The sequence below is a fragment of the Cebidichthys violaceus genome, unplaced genomic scaffold (genome assembly GCF_023349555.1).
Source record: "Cebidichthys violaceus isolate CVI_PGR_0920_01 unplaced genomic scaffold, fCebVio1.0.p SCAF_12, whole genome shotgun sequence".
NCBI classification, from domain to species: domain Eukaryota; kingdom Metazoa; phylum Chordata; class Actinopteri; order Perciformes; family Stichaeidae; genus Cebidichthys; species Cebidichthys violaceus.
The window spans coordinates 8,020,989-8,038,564 of NW_027176285.1; the positions used below are offsets into that span (position 1 = coordinate 8,020,989).

At 41.8% G+C, this 17,576-nt stretch overlaps 2 protein-coding genes across 2 annotated transcripts; one reads left to right on the plus strand and one right to left on the minus strand.

Annotated features, from left to right (window-relative positions):
- The first annotated feature begins 993 nt into the window (after positions 1-993).
- Positions 994-13,249, plus strand: LOC137868750 (voltage-dependent T-type calcium channel subunit alpha-1I-like). The gene is made up of 30 exons (XM_068705643.1): positions 994-1,032; positions 1,160-1,296; positions 1,667-1,755; positions 2,195-2,354; positions 2,555-2,873; positions 3,019-3,111; positions 3,481-3,659; positions 3,778-3,915; positions 4,014-4,047; positions 4,526-4,674; positions 5,580-5,765; positions 5,876-5,987; positions 6,077-6,232; positions 6,357-6,536; positions 6,724-6,803; positions 7,123-7,246; positions 8,012-8,080; positions 8,464-8,648; positions 8,787-8,913; positions 9,136-9,261; positions 9,398-9,487; positions 9,643-9,820; positions 10,101-10,267; positions 10,385-10,494; positions 10,591-10,724; positions 10,844-10,902; positions 11,020-11,098; positions 11,461-11,573; positions 12,236-12,394; positions 13,091-13,249. The coding sequence occupies exons 1-30, from the start codon at positions 994-996 to the stop codon at positions 13,178-13,180; spliced, it is 3,861 nt and encodes a 1,286-aa protein (XP_068561744.1). The 3' UTR covers positions 13,181-13,249.
- Positions 13,250-16,919: 3,670 nt separating this feature from the next.
- On the minus strand, positions 16,920-17,433 carry LOC137868751 (rab11 family-interacting protein 2-like). The gene has a single exon (XM_068705644.1). It carries the CDS (start codon positions 17,286-17,288, stop codon positions 16,920-16,922), a length of 369 nt encoding a protein of 122 aa, XP_068561745.1. The 5' UTR covers positions 17,289-17,433.
- Between the last annotated feature and the right edge of the window lie 143 nt (positions 17,434-17,576).

The window sequence follows — 17,576 nt, forward strand, 5'->3', positions numbered from 1 at the left end:
TTAATAAAACGAAATAAAAATAAATTCCATCAGACAACTCTAACCAGGCAGATAACTTTGCTTTTTTTGTAGTGAGGCTTTTAGTCAACATTACTTGAAATAATGGAAGTTTATGGGAATTTATGTGTGGTGCACATATCTCACTCTCTCTCTCACACACACACACACAAACACACACACACACACACACACACACACACACACACACACACACACACACACACTAACAGTCTCAGTGTCCTGGTTACAAAGGGATAATCCACAATAATGCGTAATAACTGCATAAACACCTTCCAGCTGTTTACTGTCAAATATGTATTCAAACTTCTAAAGTAGTTAAAGTGTTAATGCTATGTTTTAAACTCCTAAGCTAATGAGGAAGTGCATTACATATGATGAGTTATAAATTAGGCTACACGACATATCAGTACACAGAATAGTTGCCTGCCTGTTTTTCTTCACTTTAGCCCATTCCTCTCTTCACCTCTCTCCTGAGTAACTTTGCTGTAACTCAATCATGACTGAAGTGGCACTCGGCATACCAGCCGACGACTCCACGGAGCTGCCGTACCCGGATCTGGCCCCGGAGGTCTTGGTCTGGTTCAAACAGACCACAAGACCCCGTAACTGGTGTCTGAAAGTGGCCTGTAGCCCATATCCTTTCTCACTGCTGGAAGTTTAACCTTTGTCTGACACCTGGCATGCCCAAATATGTGTCAGAATAATACAAACGTTGAGTATGCTTGAGTAGATACATCAATATGTATATTTCAGAGTAAAGGATACACTGTCGCTATTATTACATTGTAACATCGTTTAATCTAGCCATCATTAGTCCCATTAGGTCTTTCTAGTATGTAACCATCGGTGCTCTGTTGTTGATAAGTTTCATGAATTAATGAACATGTATGAGTTGTGACCTTAACCTCTTCCTGCACGTGGTTGGATTTTGTGTCCATACTGGTGATCCTCGTCAACTGCATGAGTCTGGGCATGGACGAGCCCGGTCGCGAGAGGAGCTACAAACTAGAGGTTAGAGTGACACCTGCACTCTTTTAAGTTGAAATACAATTAAAAAGTGTCCTTTCTCTCCGTGAAAACACATGCCACATACTTTAGTATGGTACCAGTGATTTTTTTCTTCTATTATGTATTGCAGATGGTGAATACCTTTGTCTTGGCATTTTTTATCGTGGAAATGCTCATCAAGATGTTGGCCAAGGGAGGCTTTGGCGATGAAGGGAGTTACCTCAGCAACCGCTGGAACAAGTTCGACCTATTCATCAACGTAGCAGAGTGAGTATCCCAAAATGCCTTTCGCTCATGCCGGAAAATCACTGATAAACAACATCAGTCACCTTTGGAGAACACCACATTTCAATTCTCCGTTTCTCTTAAAGAAAACACACACGAGCATTCACTCACAAACACAGCAGAGTGTTTCAAAGCAGAGAAACCCAAAAGTTTGGACAACTTTTTTCAGACTGGTCTGACTTTTTGATAATAGTCTAAAGAAGCCATTATTCAAAAAGGGTTTTGAACTACCAGCTCTTGGCTTATCTATGATCAGATTGGATTCATATTCAGTATGAGAATGCGTGTACATTTTTATTTTTGCTTATGAAAACAGAAAATAAAACTTCTCTCCCTGTTTCTGTCCCTTCAGGTTGGTTTTCTACTTCCTGGAGTCCCTTGGCCTCAACGTGAAGGTCTGTCATGTGCTCGGGCTGATGCGACTGATCGGCAGAGTAGAAAGTAAGTCAACGTTTCAATTTGCCGTGGTCCTCGAAAGGTTGTTGTTTCGCCCAGTGTTTCCAAACATACCCACAGTAAGCGCATTATGTAGTGGTGTTAACGTGGTGGAACATTTCAAGCTTTTAATGTGACTCTTTGGGTGTAGATCGATGTGATAAACCTCCCAAAGCAGTCTGCTTTATTGCTTTATTATAACATGTCTTCTATCTGGCAAGAACAATGGATGTAAACACTGAAATACAAGCCGCTTAGATTATTGCAGCTCTCTTTTTACTGGTTTGACGAAAGAATCTTTAGGAAAATAAATTACAGTTAATTCAGAAGAATTAAGAAGGTCAACTATCTATCTTTAAACATGAGTGCACATGAATTGAATTTGTCTTGTGTGTGACAAAGATTATTAAAAAATAGCGGCATCTTTTCGTCTTCATCTGTGCAGGAATGCGTGTCATGGTGACAGTGCTCTTGGAGATCTTGCCCATGTTGGCAACTGTTCTTTTACTCGCCCTGTTTGTCATCCACATCTTCGGGGTGATGGGAGTCCAGCTGTGGGCGGGGCAGCTACTCAACCGCTGCTTCCTGGGAGAGGACATTGCCACGTAAGGCCATAATTCTCAAGAGACTTGATAATACATTTCACACCAAACCCTCCATCTTGTTTTTAGAACATTAGGTTTTGATGTTTCTCCACATTTCTCAATGATTTACTCCATTAATCCATGTGTCACTAACATGACCTGCTGTATATATATTCTTCTTTTCTCAACTCTACAAAACTGTCATTCTTTTCTCGAAGTAGAAGGTACAATGTGTCCTTGAGTCCCCACTACACGAGCAAGTACGATGAGGTATACCCGTTCATCTGTTCCCCCGACGGCGGGGACGGGATGCAACGCTGCCGTGACGTGCCACCGCACACAGAGAACGGCCAAACGTGCACCTTGATCCCTCCCCAAGGTGCGCCGAATGTGTTGGCCCCCACGGTGGCCGGGGCCGGTGTTAACGCCTGTGTCAACTGGAACGTGCTCTACAACATCTGTCGTGCTGGAGACCAGAACCCTTACAGAGGAGCCGTCAACTTTGACAACATCGGCTACGCCTGGATAACCATATTCCAGGTAAAAAGGACTATTAGAAATGCATCTATCTGTCTGTCCATCCATCCATCCATCCATCTATGTGACTCATTGGTCAGCATGTTTGTTAACTAAGCTTAACTAATATTGTATTCTTTTGTCACTCTTTGTCGCTCTCTACCTGCAGATTGTCACACTAGAAGGATGGTCGGACATCATGTTTCAGGTCATGGATGTGTATTCCTTCTGGAGTTTTCCCTTCTTCCTGCTCGTCACCATTGTGAGTAGCCACTCGTCTTTAACACCGTAGCATTTGACCATGTTCCTGGGACTCAAACAACAGTTTATGTGTTGGTATTATTCCACACTGGTACATTTTGGCTGTCCTGGCTCGCTAAGTTTTTTTTTTTTTAAGTACGTTTTTTCTTCAAATAAAGAGGCTTTCAGTAAACTGTAGATTTGAGTTTTATGCTATGTATTAACAGCAGTCGTGATCCTCACAATTGTTTTGCATGCAGTTCTGCATAAATACAACCACTAAACTCTTTAAAGAGTTTTTCTAAATGTAATTGAGGGCAGAAAAACGTAGATTGCTGGTGCAATTTCCCTGAAGCATTTTTCGAACCCCTTGTTTACTTCCCCAAATTAGATGGGCTCCTTCATCATGATGAATGTGTGCGCAGTCGTCATCGCCACCCAGTTCTCAAACAGATTGGAGAGGATGAGGGGAAATCAGAATGGCAGGCCATCAGCGGGCACTGTGTTCATCGCGTGGCTCTGTTCCAAACTAACCAGCTGCCTGGACAGGATCAAACGTGCAGCCAACAGGTCGGTCGCTGTATACAACCTGAACGTCTTTTGGCATTTGAAACATGTTGGTGTCTTCATTTGTCTTCATTTAACCTGAAAATAACTCCCTCTCGGTTATTTACTGTCATCGTAACAGGGTGCACCATGATGGCGGGGACAGCGGGACTGATGACTTAGCGGTGAGACTATTCAACGACGTTCTGCATTACCTCCAGCAGCAGCATTGTTGTCTCGCCAACAAGAGGTCACCTAACTTGAGCTTGTCATCTTTCAGGTTGGGGCTCAAGTTTGGATGCTATTCAAGGCGAGACTTGAGCGAGTCATCAAAAGTACTGTCTTTGACCTGGTGATCGCGTTCGCTGTCCTCCTCAGTATTCTCACCACGGCCATAGAGCATCACAACCAGGTACTTCTGTCTGCTTACTATGAATTTCAAGTTTGTGAGGTGATGATAGACTGAGGCTTGGATGCTCCAACAAGGATGAACATAATCTAAGATGAAAATCAAATCATAGTTTAGCAAAACTAGGTTTCAAATGATAGATCCAGATTTAGAATTAAGAAGAGCTCCGTTGCACACTTAAAAACGCATCTCTGTTTAGTAAATCCAAGTTTAAACCACATTTAAAACAAGTTTAATCAATATGATTTATTGTTTACAATATGCTTGCTTACCCAAATTAAAGTACTATAAAAAACAAAAAAAATAATTGTTCTGTTGGGACCTTGTAAGTAGGTTGTAAAAAATATAAAATACAAAATATAAAACTTTGAACTTCCTTGAATTCTCTTTCTTGCTCCTCCTCTCTTTGCATCATCACTTGCTTTCTATTGCTCCCTGTTGCTCCCTCACTTTACCTGCTCTCCATCCTCTCTTCCTACAGCCGAAGGAGTTGACGGACATTTTGCGGATCACCAACAGCATTTTCACAGCTGTCTTTGTGGTGGAGATGGTCTTGAAGCTGATGGCTCTCACGTGGACATACTTCACAGATGGACAGAACTTGTTTGACTTTGGCATCGTCATCATCAGGTAATATGATCCCATGCGGTCTGACTTTTGACCTCCACTTTTTGTCTCATAATGAGTGCCATCACTGATGTTCACATTATATTACGATGTCATCGTTTGGGGTTCAACTCTCATTGGAACAACGCTTTCGACCGTGGTACACAGAAACTGTTCATGTATCGAGCAAAAGTCCAGTAACAATTTAGTCAGAGAGCACATTTAAAAACAGCAGTAGTGGACCAAAGTGCTGTGCAATCAAATTTAGCAAAGACTTAAAAACAACACAGTAAAAACATCGTAATAATAACAGAAAACTATACAACGTATCGTATCAACGGTTCGTATGATATCTTATAAAAAGTCACTTCTCATTTTTAGTGCATTTTGCTACGAAAGCTACCAAGACGTGTCAATCACAGCTTGGTACATGCATACGGTCTTTTCTAAATAAACTTCCATCTTCACAGGAAACAATTCAGTTAGGTTTAGGCAACAATGCTACTTTGTCAGGTTTAGGAAAAGATTGTAAAGTACTGAGTTAGGTTTAGGAAAAGATTGTTATTTGGGTAATAATAACTATGAAAGTGGCGTTACTGAAGTACGCGAGTTACATGACAAATGTGCGTTTTTGCGGTTTTTATATTTCATTGTTAACGATTACGTGGATAACACTCAACATCATTTTGTGCGATAATTTATGGCGCATTATTTTGGATGGGTATAGCTGTGAATTCTGGATGAGACCAGTCCTGAACCATAAGACCATAAAAGCCAAAAATATAACAACAAATAAAAGCAATTTGACAATATCAGTAGTCGCAGTAACAGGCTAGTTTATAACCTCAACATTATATTAAATATAAGTTACAGTGGTCAGGCAGAAGTTGCCATCAGTGCCTTGAAATGTGTTTTTTTGTGTTTTTCAGTCTGTGGGAGACAATAACTGAAGCCGGTGCCAGGTTGTCGGTCCTCCGAGCATTTCGTCTGCTGCGGTTTATGAGGCTGTTCAACTTCCTCCCTCAACTGAGGAAACAAGTGCATGTGCTGAAGAGGGCCATGGAGAAGGCAGCTCCACTCGCCATATTAATGCTGTTCGTCATCTTCATTTTCAGGCATGTACATACACAAATTCTTTCTGCTCTCTGTTTGGAAACATGTGATTGTCACCCACCAGATGCACGCATTTCAATGATTGTCACTGCTTTTTCTTGTTTCCCTGCAGTCTCATCGGCATGTACCTGTTCGGTAATCGATGTGAATTCAAGCCTCTGGACAGAGGCACTGACAGAAAAAGCTTCGACACTGTGCTATGGTCCATGGTCACTGTGTTCCAGGTTAGTTTGTCTGACTTCCTAATTTTGTACCGTCATCGTGCAATTTGTGTCTCAAACTCTGTCGGCGCCACTCTCTTCATTTGATCCAGATTCTGACTGAGGAGGACTGGGGTGTGGTGCTGTACAATGCCATGGCGGCCACCTCTCCGTGGGCTGCCATCTATTTTGTTGCCATCATTGTGATAGGAAACCTCATCTGTCTCAATATCCTTGTGGGTATCGTCATTGACGGCTTCAAAGACGAGGTGAGGACCTCTGTCTTCTCCAAGAGCTATACTTTTTATCACACCAAATTTGGCTTTTAAGTACGGCACACTCGCACACTTTTTGTTCACACCTACGCCAAACTCTTTTTCCTGTTGTTTCCAGTGCATCGATGATGGCTCTGATCCAGACTCCTCTCAGACCTCCGGCTCCTCCCCTGACACCGTGACCCCTGTGAACCTTTCAAAGGAAAACCCTCTGTCTCCCTGTGGGCCCAGCACATCCACTGTGAACAACTCAGGCCCAGAGGAAGGTTCTGCACCTACAAATGCCAATGAGGACAACGTAAGTTCCTAACAGTGATAGGTCAAGAAGTGTGGTTTGGGACCCAACCGAGCACATGAAGGTTTTACACACAATAATGCGGCCTTGGTCTCTTTGCCTCTATTTTGAGCAACAACTTTTTAAAGTATTTTTGCTCATGCTTTGGACAAAGGCAGTTGATGTGAGATTACCCCCCCCCCCTTCACAGAGATCTCTGAAAGGAAAAGCGCTCCGCTGGTGCAAAGAGCATGAAGAGTGGTCATTCTACGTGTTGTCTCCCCAGAACAGGTAAGTCTCACACACACAAACACACATGAACACCGGTCACACATAGGTGACCGTGGCTAAATGGAGAGCAGGGCCGCCTTTCAATCAGAGGGTCGGCGGTTTGATCCCCGGCTCCTCCCTCTACTAGTCTCATGTCAATGTGTCCTTGAGCAAAACACTTAACCCCAAAAAAATTGCTATGTACTATGTAGAATACATGTAGTATATTTATGAGAAATGATTAAATTATAAAATAGCTATAACTTTGTGATTCTCTCTGGCCAGCAGAGAAGGCTTTGCTGGCCCACCACTGATTTTCTCTGTGTGTATGTGTGTTTAGATTCCGCATCTTTTGCCAGCGTGCGATCTCTCACAGGATCTTCGACTACACAGTTATGCTCTTCGTCCTCCTGAATTGTGTCACCATTGTTATGGAGAGGCCTGGTATAGACCCCAAAAGCAAAGTGAGACACATACAGAGTGTGGAGACACACACACATAACCCTATCTATCCAATATAGACAGATGCACACACACACACACACACACACACACACACACACACACACACACATACTTTGGACGACTTACTAGTGTCATTTTAGGTCAAAATAAATAAATAAATAGTGGAACCTGGGGAGGGTAATATTAAAAAATAATTCAGGGATTAAAGTGACAAAAAAAAACAACAATTGTGAGGGAAATGTATTTGATTTTTGATGGAAAAAGAAACTCCTGACTAGAGTGATACATTTGATTCAAGGACATCGGTGATGACATACAAACACAATATCAAGTATATTTACTGCAACAGTTTAGAGACGTGCAAAGTGTTTTTTATAGCACCTCAAGAATTTGGTCTCTGAGTTTTTTTTCAGTCTTTAATCTTGGAATTTGTTTTTTTTCTTGGAATATTATCCCCCTAACCTGGCTCCATAATTGATTTACTTTTTGTCTACAATGGCCCTTATACACAGTCATACATAGCGTCGTACATGCGTGTCCACACAGTATAGTCATGTAAGGTGTGATGAGAAATGGCAAATACAGAAACACACGCACAATCACACACACACACACACACACACACACACACACACACACACACACACACACACACACACACAGTCAAGCTGGATGTTTTGCATTTAATGAAACAAATAATATGTGAAATAAGATGTAATAAAAAATACAGGCAGGTTGGAAATGAATCTCACTCTGCCCTTTAGGAGCGACTGTTCCTCCAAGTGTCCAGTTACATCTTCTCTGCTGTCTTCCTGGTAGAGATGCTTTTTAAGGTAAACACCAGTTTTTGTTTTTTAACTGCGGAGATCTGCACTGTGTGGCACTTTATAATTGTAGTTATAAGCATCACAGCATTTTATAAGGATGTATAAGATCAAGTATCATAATACTTAAGTATTTCTGGTCACTCACTTACATTTGTTTTTGTAAGGATCATAGTGTAGTATAATACCCATAGCTGTAATACATTATAAACTGTTTCTAATGCATTATAAAGTGGTTATTGCACTGTATAATTGTACTTATATGCACTTGTAGTTACAGCATTATAAACCTTTTATAATGCATTATAATGCAATATATTGTGGTTATAAGTTACTCTTATATAATATTGCATTGATAAGTTTAAATTGATGTGTTGTTGCTGTAACACCAGGTTCTGGCTCTGGGTTTGCTGTTCGGGAATGAGAGCTACTGCCGGTCATCCTGGAATGTCATTGATGGTTCGTTGGTGATTCTCTCTTTGGTCCACATTGTTGTCTCTCTGACCAGTTTGGGCCAAAACAAAATGCTGGGTATCGTCAAAGTGCTGCGCCTGCTGCGCACATTTCGCCCACTGAGGTAAGTGTGTGTATACAGTATAGATGTTCGTGTACTGTTGCATGTAAGCATCCAACCTTATTTCACATTTGGGTCTGTATGTCGTGTACACGTGCCGGTTCTAACAAACGTCTTTTTGTTTGTGTTTGTGTGTTCCAGGGTGATCAAGCGAGCCCCGAAACTGAGGCTGGCTGTGGAGGCGCTGATTGCCGCAGTGAAGCCCATGGGGAACGTCTTTGTCATATGCTGCGTCTTCATCATTTTCTATGCAATCCTTGGGGTGCAGGTACCGTGGGAATGAACACACACACACACACACACACACACACACACACACACACACACACACACACACACACACACACACACACACACACACACACACACACACACACACACACACACGGCTTTGTTGTGTGAGTGCGATGCAATTCAGAGGAGGTCAGCACACTGGTAAAAAAAAATAACACCACTCTGTCTCTGTCTTTTTCCCAAACAAACACTGTAGTTGTTCAAGGGAAAGTTCTACACCTGCTTAGGTGAGAACATAGCTCACATCACTGACAAGGCGGACTGTCTGGCGGCCAACTATCGTTGGGAGCGAAAGCCCTTCAACTTCGACAACCTGCTGCAGGTACGGACAATATCAAGAGAAAAGATGAGCATTCATGTCAGCAAGGTTCATCGTGCAAATGCCACATCTAACAATATACGGACCTGGAAAGTCGCCGTGTGTTGACTTAACAGTTATGTCTATGTTTCCCATTTAGGCTCTGTTGACGGTGTTCGTCATGTATTCCAAGGATGGATGGGTGAACGTCATGAATAGTGGACTGGATGCTGTGGGAGTGGACAAACAGGTATCTAATTTATGTTTTTACACTGTTATGGTAAGGCAAGAGAGAGGTGTTAATTGATTCAACTTCTTAAGACAGCAGTGTACTATTTTATTTTAATTTTATTATCCATGAGAAAACACAATCTGATGTCTCTTTCCTCCTCTTCCCCCTCTCAGCCTGTGATGAACCACAACAAATGGACTGTCCTTTTCTTCATCTCCTTCATGATTACGAGCTTCTTTCTGCTCGACATGTTCGTTGGTGCAATGGTGGAAACCTTCCACCAGTGTCAGCAGTCTCAAAAGAGGCGAGATGAAGGAGAAGAACAAGAGAGACAGCAAGGCCACGGCAGAGGTAAGGAACTTCACCTGAAAATAACACGTTGGTGAGAGCGGCGAGAGTAAATGAGAGAAAAAACGGTAAACGAGCCGAATGATGTTGAAATTGAGGGGAACTACAACATTGTGCGTAATCAATACATTGATCATTGCAGCCATAAATGCATCTCCCTTTTATGTCTGTGTACATCTAAATATCTGCATCTTTGTGTGTGTGTGTGTGTGTGTGTGTGTGTGTGTGTGTGTGTGTGTGTGTGTGTGTGTGTGTGTGTGTGTGCGTGCGTGCGTGCGCAAAGACACGGGTATTCCCGAGCCCGAGCAGATGCCGTACTACACATTCTACTCCCATACACGTCGATCCATCCATACCCTGTGTACCAGCCACTTCCTGGACGTCTTCATGACTGTCGTCATCTCGATCAGTGTCTTGGTGATGGCTATCGAACATTATGATCAACCTCTGGTAAATGCACAAACACACACACACAATCACGGTGTACAGTGTAGAACTGCCACAAAAAATGAATTTACATGGACTCTGTTGATGGATGGAAACTAACCTGTGTGTGTATGTGTTCAGTACGTAGAGATGATTATAGAGTATTCCCACTATGTGCTCACGGTCATCCTGATCGTTGAAGTCCTGCTAAAGCTTGTGGCATTTGGCGGACTGAGGTTCATGCAAAACAGGTAAGCCGCTAGAATGAGGGCGGATTTTACTTCCTTATTCGCTGTGAGGTATCGTCAGTGCCTAACGTGTTGCATGACTTTTGTGTGTCTGTTTAGTTGGGATCTGCTGGATGTCGTTGTCGTCTTTGTGTCCATCCTGAGCATCGTTTTGAACGAGATAAGGATGGCAGAAACAATTCCCATCAATCCCAGCATCCTCAGAGTCTGCAGGGTGTTCCGACTGGCACAAGGTGTGCACACACAACCGACAAAAGGGACATTTTTTTGCATTCTGCGGGTGTTCAAAAAAATGGCTCTGTATGTCCTGAAGGCACATGTACAAAGCTATTCATGACGTGTCTCTCTTCAGTCCTGAAGGCCAAGAAGATACGCGTGTTGCTGAAAACGATTCAGAAAACGCTGTTGCAGGTAAATGCTTAATATATGTATTTGTTTTTGTCTGATTCCTTATAAATTCAGAATTGACAGCATCTATGTTGTAGTGTTTGTTGTGCGTGAGGGATCTAATGTGCATTTTGGTTCCAGGTTGGAAACATAAGTCTCCTCTTCATGTTCTTCTTTTTTATCTATGCTGCGCTGGGAGTGGAGCTGTTTGGCAATCTAGGTCAGTCACACTACTAGCAGAGCACACACACACATGCACAAAGGCTTACAGCAAAGGATCATGGTCCCAGAGCTTATCCCAGAAGTCATATTGTTGCAAAGGAAACCAAGAAAGCCTTCAGCTAAACCAGGCAGAGTAGTGAGATAGTAAATACCACAGAAACAGCCATTTTAGCTAATGCTAATGGTGGACTATTACACAGTTGAAATACTGTAGGCCTACTACTGTGCTACACTTTCAATAAGTAAAAAAAATATACAAATTGTCTTACTTCAAAAAAATGTTAGTGGTTCAAACCAACATGTCCACCGTGCGGAAGTCAGCATCTGAATGTCTGTGTTGTGCATCTCTGTGTGGATCAGAATGTCCAGAATGCTGGGGAATAAACAGCCACATCAACTTCAAGCACTTCGGAATGGCACTGCTCGCTCTCTTCCAAGTGTGCACCGGGGACAACTGGAGCGTGATCATGAAGGTATGCACACACTCACACACACACGCGCAGATACACACGAGCTGTAGACACGCGTCATCGCCTGACCACCGAGGAAGCAGTGACATCCAAAAATCACTCGTCTATGGGACGGTACCAGACACTCGCATGCATTGACACTTTAAGGGTTTGATAGGACAGTGGGTGGGGTTGTTTAAAATCCTCTGATACCTTTTACTATTTGTAGTTTTTACTTAGTGTCTATTAGAAAAGACACTCTGGTAACCCTTTGTATAATTCATTTCATACATTTCCCATTCATTTTCTGGGAGGTGTCCTGTAAAGAAATGAACCGTTTGGTTGTCATTATAAGGAAGATGGAGATACTGTTCACTTGCAATACATTTATTTCAGCTAATTGCTGTTAGCATAAGGAGTGTTTTATAGTGCACAGCAGAGAATTGTTGGGGAAGTATTAGTAAATGGTAGACCCATAAAATAAAGTATTACAATAATGTTTGTAAGATCAAATCTTTCAAGCGTAAGATGAGAACTGTTTATCTCTTTTAAGTTTCTAATTGTCCGATTATTAAAGTCACCGTGGTGACTAAACAGTCAAGACTTCAGAGTAAGATAGTGTTTGTAATGCAGGCTGGAGTCTGTGTCCCTCTTCCTTTCTGAATCCTTGCTCTGTGCCTCTCAAGGACACCATGAAGCTGTGTAGTCCTGGAGACGAGGGCTGCTCATCCTGGCTCTCCTGGGTGTCTCCACTGTACTTCGTTACCTTTGTGATCACGGCCCAGTTTGTTCTGGTGAACCTGGTGGTCGCCGTGATAATGCAAGCGATGGAGGACAACCGCAAGGTAAAGTTAATGCACGGCTCAAGAAAGCTTTCCTAATATTTTCCTAAAAATGACGTATGAGGTGTTGTTGAAAGAGCTATATGATATAGTACTAATTATAGGGAAGATGCAGGCTTTGTCTTCATTTTACTTACATCATGCAGTACAATAATAAATGGATAGTTAATTGATATACAAACAAGCTAGTCTACCAAAGAATTTTCTCTGGAAATCAACACCTGCTTATAAAGTCAAAACAAGTAAGCTAATTCAAATAAATGTCTCAGAACTTGGTCTCTATTTTTAGTAGTACCAAAATCACCAACAGCAACAGCTCTTACTGTGATTTAATGTCAGATTTTTCTAACAATAAAGTTTTTCCACGTCTTTCCAGAAACAATGTTCTTGTTGGTCTAAAAAATCCACCGAAATGTTTTTAACTGTTAAGTGAATACGGTGGATTACTCAGACTGGGACGCTGTTTCTAGAGAGATTCAGATTTGTTTGAATGAAATGATCAAATGATCAAACCTGAACTACACTGCAAAAAGACACACTGTACAAAGATTGTGCTGTGGGAGGAAAGCTGACAAGAACAAAATACAAATAATAATGAAATAAACCAACTTTGATTTCTGACTTTCAGAAATACCAATGTTACAGAAGATTATTTTAATATTTTAACAATCCTTCTAACTTTTGTGTCCCCCCATGAAGGAAGAACGTGATGTACAGCCGGTCTCATCTCCAGATGACAGCGTCCAGTTAGACCCTGAGAATGATGTTCACGCCACATCGTCGGTTTGATTTTATATGCCAAGTTTGTTTTGATAGCAGTTGTTTCATTCTAATTGAATGATTTATTGATTTAAACTGCTTTTTTATTGTTTTAATTGTTTTGTTTATATGCCAAGTTTGTTTTGATAGCAGTTGTTTCATTCTAATTGAATGATTTATTGATTTAAACTGCTTTTTTAATATTTTCATTGTTTTGTTTATATGCCAAGTTTGTTTTGATAGCAGTTGTTTCATTCTAATTGAATGATTTATTGATTTAAACTGCTTTTTTAATGTTTTATTTGTTTTGTATATATGCCAAGTTTGTTTTGATAGCAGTTGTTTCATTCTAATTGAATGATTTATTGATTTAAACTGCTTTTTTAAACTAACTGAATCTTTATTAAACTTTATCTTCTGTACGTTTTTTGGTTCTCTTCTCCTTCTGCATTTTTTAAGCAACAGAATCCGTTCAACTATCAAAATGTTCAGCTCTTTAAGGAGAAGGTGCTATGACCTTTCATGTTTTTAACCTTTAAACTTTTTGAATTATTAAGCTTTTTGCAATTTGTTTTTGAATAGGATCTCTATGGAGAAAATGTTCAAATCCTCTTAAACTTCTTCATCTTTGAAAGCCTTCTTCTTCTAGTTTACCATTTCTGTATTTTCAGCGTGGTGTGCATGAGCATTCACATGAATGTGCATCGCTAAAACCGAGCGCAGTTAAGGCGTTAAGTTTAAGTTTGGTTGGTACAACTGACAAAGAGTCCACACACACACACACACACACACACACACACACACACGGTGAAGCATCGCAATGTCCTTAAGCTTGAAGGACAGATCAAAGCCAAAATGTGAAAGAAATCACACATGGATTGCGAACCATCGAGGATGCAAACCAACACGTGAAAATGCAAACACACACAGTCAGGCAGAGAAATGCTTTCTCTCAGCCTCTCTCATCCACACACACACACACACGCACACACACACACACACACACACACACACAAACATGTATTGTAAAGCGCTGAGAAAGTGAGTGATCAGCTAAAGATCAAACGGCTCTGACACTAGCAGTGAATGGTAAATGGACTTGTATTTGTCACAGCGTTTTGCACTTGTCAGCATTCACCCATTGACACACAATCATACACTGATGGCAGGGGCTTCAATGCAAGGTGCCACCTGCCCATGAGGACTAAATCTAATACACAATCACACCCATTTGTATGCAGATGGCACAGCCACCGGGAGCAATTTGGGGTTAAGTGTCTTGCCCAAGGTGACATCGACATGGACTGGAGGAGCCACTCTACCTCTGAGCCACAGCCGCCCCCACAAAGCAACAATGTAAAGGAAAATATGTATTAATTAGAGGTACTTGTGCTTTTTATATTTACATTTTATGTTACATTATACTTCTCGTCCACTACATCTCAGAGAGAAATATTTTACTTTTCAATCTACTTCATTTTTATTAAAGCTATTTACTTTGCAGATTTAAATTCTACATATAAAAAAATATGACCAGCTTATAAATAATGATAAATTGTTTTCTCACTGATGTGACACACAGTGGACGGTTTATCCCCCTCACTCACACACTCTTTGAATTCAGACCTATTACAGCAAACGGCACTTGCTCCCTCTGCTGGTTAATACACAAATTCTTTCATCTAAATTTAATTTGAAAAGAAAATCATACTCCTCCCTAATAAATCTCTCAGCAGTAGATAACAGAAACAGAACAGAAATAGAAACTGAATTTCTACTGGGACAAAAAAAAAGCTCTGTCTTTGATCAAGGTATGTAGTGTAACCTCGATAGTTTAAAGCCCTGAATGTGCAGAAATAAAGAGAGTTTTGTTGACTATGGTGCATGCCTGCGTTAAATATTTGTCACATAAAAAATATGCTTTATCTAATAAATAACACAATCTATCTGCAACTAGCAAGCTGCAAAACACACTCAAGCAGCTAACACTGGTCCCGACTCTAACCCCCACACTAGCCTTTTTTTTTTTTCAATCATAATTCATCTCATGAATATGAAACTGTGGGTTTTTAATTGGTAGCGATGATGGAGAAGTGATCTTCTATTCGCCAGATTCTCAAATTTGCTCTGTCAGGTATCATGCTTGCCAAAGCAGTTGAATATTTTTACCAAAACAAACAAACAAAAAACATTCCGCCCTCCTCCAGTATCTCAAAATCAGGGCTTGATGGGCTATTTTTAGATTTTCTTTCACAGGCAGCGAATTAGTTTTCTTGGGGTTGTATGCAGATCTTGATGTTACATAAGAAAACATGAAATGTCTTGTGTGTAATATCTCACCCTGTATTCTGCATTCCTCTGCCACATCTACACAAGCAGCACTAAACACATGTAATCAGCTTGAGCCGGTGCAAAAGAAACATAATTTTGTTTTCATTCTCACACTTATGTCTTTCACCTGCTCTTGTTCGCTCTTTCACACAAACAGCTGATGTGCACAACTGAGTAGCGTCAACTCACTTCACAGTGAAAAGGTGGTAGAAGGAAGTGTGCGTGTGTGTGTGTGTGTGTGTGTGTGTGTGTGTGTGTGTGTGTGTGTGTGTATTTAGGCTTTTGTATAATACCAGTCACACGGTGGGGGACTCAAATTCTCAGAAACAGCTTAGCACAACAAAACATTTTCTATTCTCACTGAACTACAGACATGGCTGTAAGGTCTGGTTTTTACACATTTTAACAAGGACATCTTGAATTAAAATGTTAAACCTCTTCTTTAAAACAGAATGAAGAGCATCTTTTCTGCTTAAAAAGGAGCAGGTATGGTTGCCATTACCGAGACCATACAGTAGCACCGGCAAGGCCTGTAAAACCGGTTGGCTGCAGTTAATTACTTCACCTACTTTGCTGGGTGTGAATACGGTATAATGAGAATCTGAACGCTTCGTGTTTTCTTCTTTTTCCTCTCACAAAAATGCCTCATTGGGCGTAGTGAGGTGAATTCTGGGTCTTCTTTGGGGAAACTGTCCATTGTTGACAAGTTCAGCCACTGAAAGAGTGAATCCTTTGACTCACGTCTTTCGCCTAATGCTGATTGGCTTCCTTGAAGGCTGCTGCCAGGGGAACAAATCCCTTAAACTGCACCGGAGCGAGTGAGCAACATTCAGAAGTCGAACCCACCAAAGCGGGTGTGTGTAGTGATGCATGACTCTGTGTGCTCAAATACCTCACCTCAGTGGCAAAAAGGTGCAAATATCCCGGGAACTCGCCTTTGAAAGTCTTTGCAAATGCACAAATTAAGGGAAAGATATTCCTTTGGCAACATTAATCTACTGTTTTTACATATGCTGTATACTTCAATTATTACAAAAGAACAAACATGGTTTGTAATTATTATGGACTTAATACGGATTATGGAGTTTTGTCCTGCAAGACCACAAAGCTGCAGTATGACTGACAGAACCAGGAACCATGAGTTGTTCCCCTGTGACGCAGATGAAAATCAAAGCTATACTCAGAACACAGCCTTGTATTCAGAGGACTGGGACAAACCAACAGGACATAACTGTGTGTCTGATGCCCAGACTCCTTAAAAATGAGGTGATCATGTGGGTTGTTTTTTAAAAAGTTTTAACAGTTTGGCCACTTGCTGACATGGATGCTGACATGGACCACACAACCCGGACAATAATCTGTATAACAATGGTTGGTTGCCCTCTCAAACCATTTCTTTCTTTCTTTGTATGACCATCAAACTTCCTGCTGTGGGGACTTACTCGGTTTTGTTGCGGGTTTTGTCTTCGCTGAGTTGCAGCAGGTTGACCACAGCCTGTCCCAGCTGTTTGTCCAGACCCACCAGGGCCCGGTGCAGGACGTGGACGTGTAGCGTGCCGTGCTCCTTGCCTCCTCCGCCGTCCTGATGCAGCAGCAGCGGCAGCGGCGGCGGGTCGAAGGCGGCCTCCTCCCTCCACACCGGTGCCACGCTCTTCTCCACCACCGAGGTCTGAGACTTCTCCTTGCCCACTTGCATGACCGCGTACGCATCGTTCGTGCCGCTCTTCCCCTTCACCCTGAGGCCTCTGGCTTGCTGTACCGTTACCTGGACGCTTGTGAGACACCACTGCTGATCCGCCAGAGACATTCCGACACCACTCGTCGCTGGATTAACACCGCACAGGAATTAAAGTCAGGGACAAAACGCGGTAAAAGTCTACCAATCGGTTCAGGGTAGAGACTGAGCAGGAGCGGGGAAAAGTTTTTCCCGTGAGCTTCAATGTGTTTGAGGAAACAGCTGATTGGTTGTGGTTACCACCGAGAGGGGTCCTTGGTTTAAACGAGACACGCCCCCAGATTAACAGATTACACAAAACGAATTTGACACACTGCTTGGCCCATTGACACCACAACAACCATTTACTGGAGCCAACGT

What these genes read in the sequence shown, in the direction of transcription:
- LOC137868750 (XM_068705643.1), top strand. Translation starts at nt 994, where the DNA reads ATGGACGAGCCCGGTCGCGAGAGGAGCTACAAACTAGAG. An exon ending in CTGGGAGAGGACATTGCCAC is followed by an intron (nt 2,355 to 2,554) that starts GTAAGGCCATAA and finishes TTCTCGAAGTAG; the next exon opens with AAGGTACAATGTGTCCTTGA. An exon ending in GGAGCTGTTTGGCAATCTAG is followed by an intron (nt 11,099 to 11,460) that starts GTCAGTCACACT and finishes TGTGTGGATCAG; the next exon opens with AATGTCCAGAATGCTGGGGA.
- LOC137868751 (XM_068705644.1), bottom strand. Translation starts at nt 17,288, where the DNA reads ATGTCTCTGGCGGATCAGCAGTGGTGTCTCACAAGCGTCCAGGTAACG.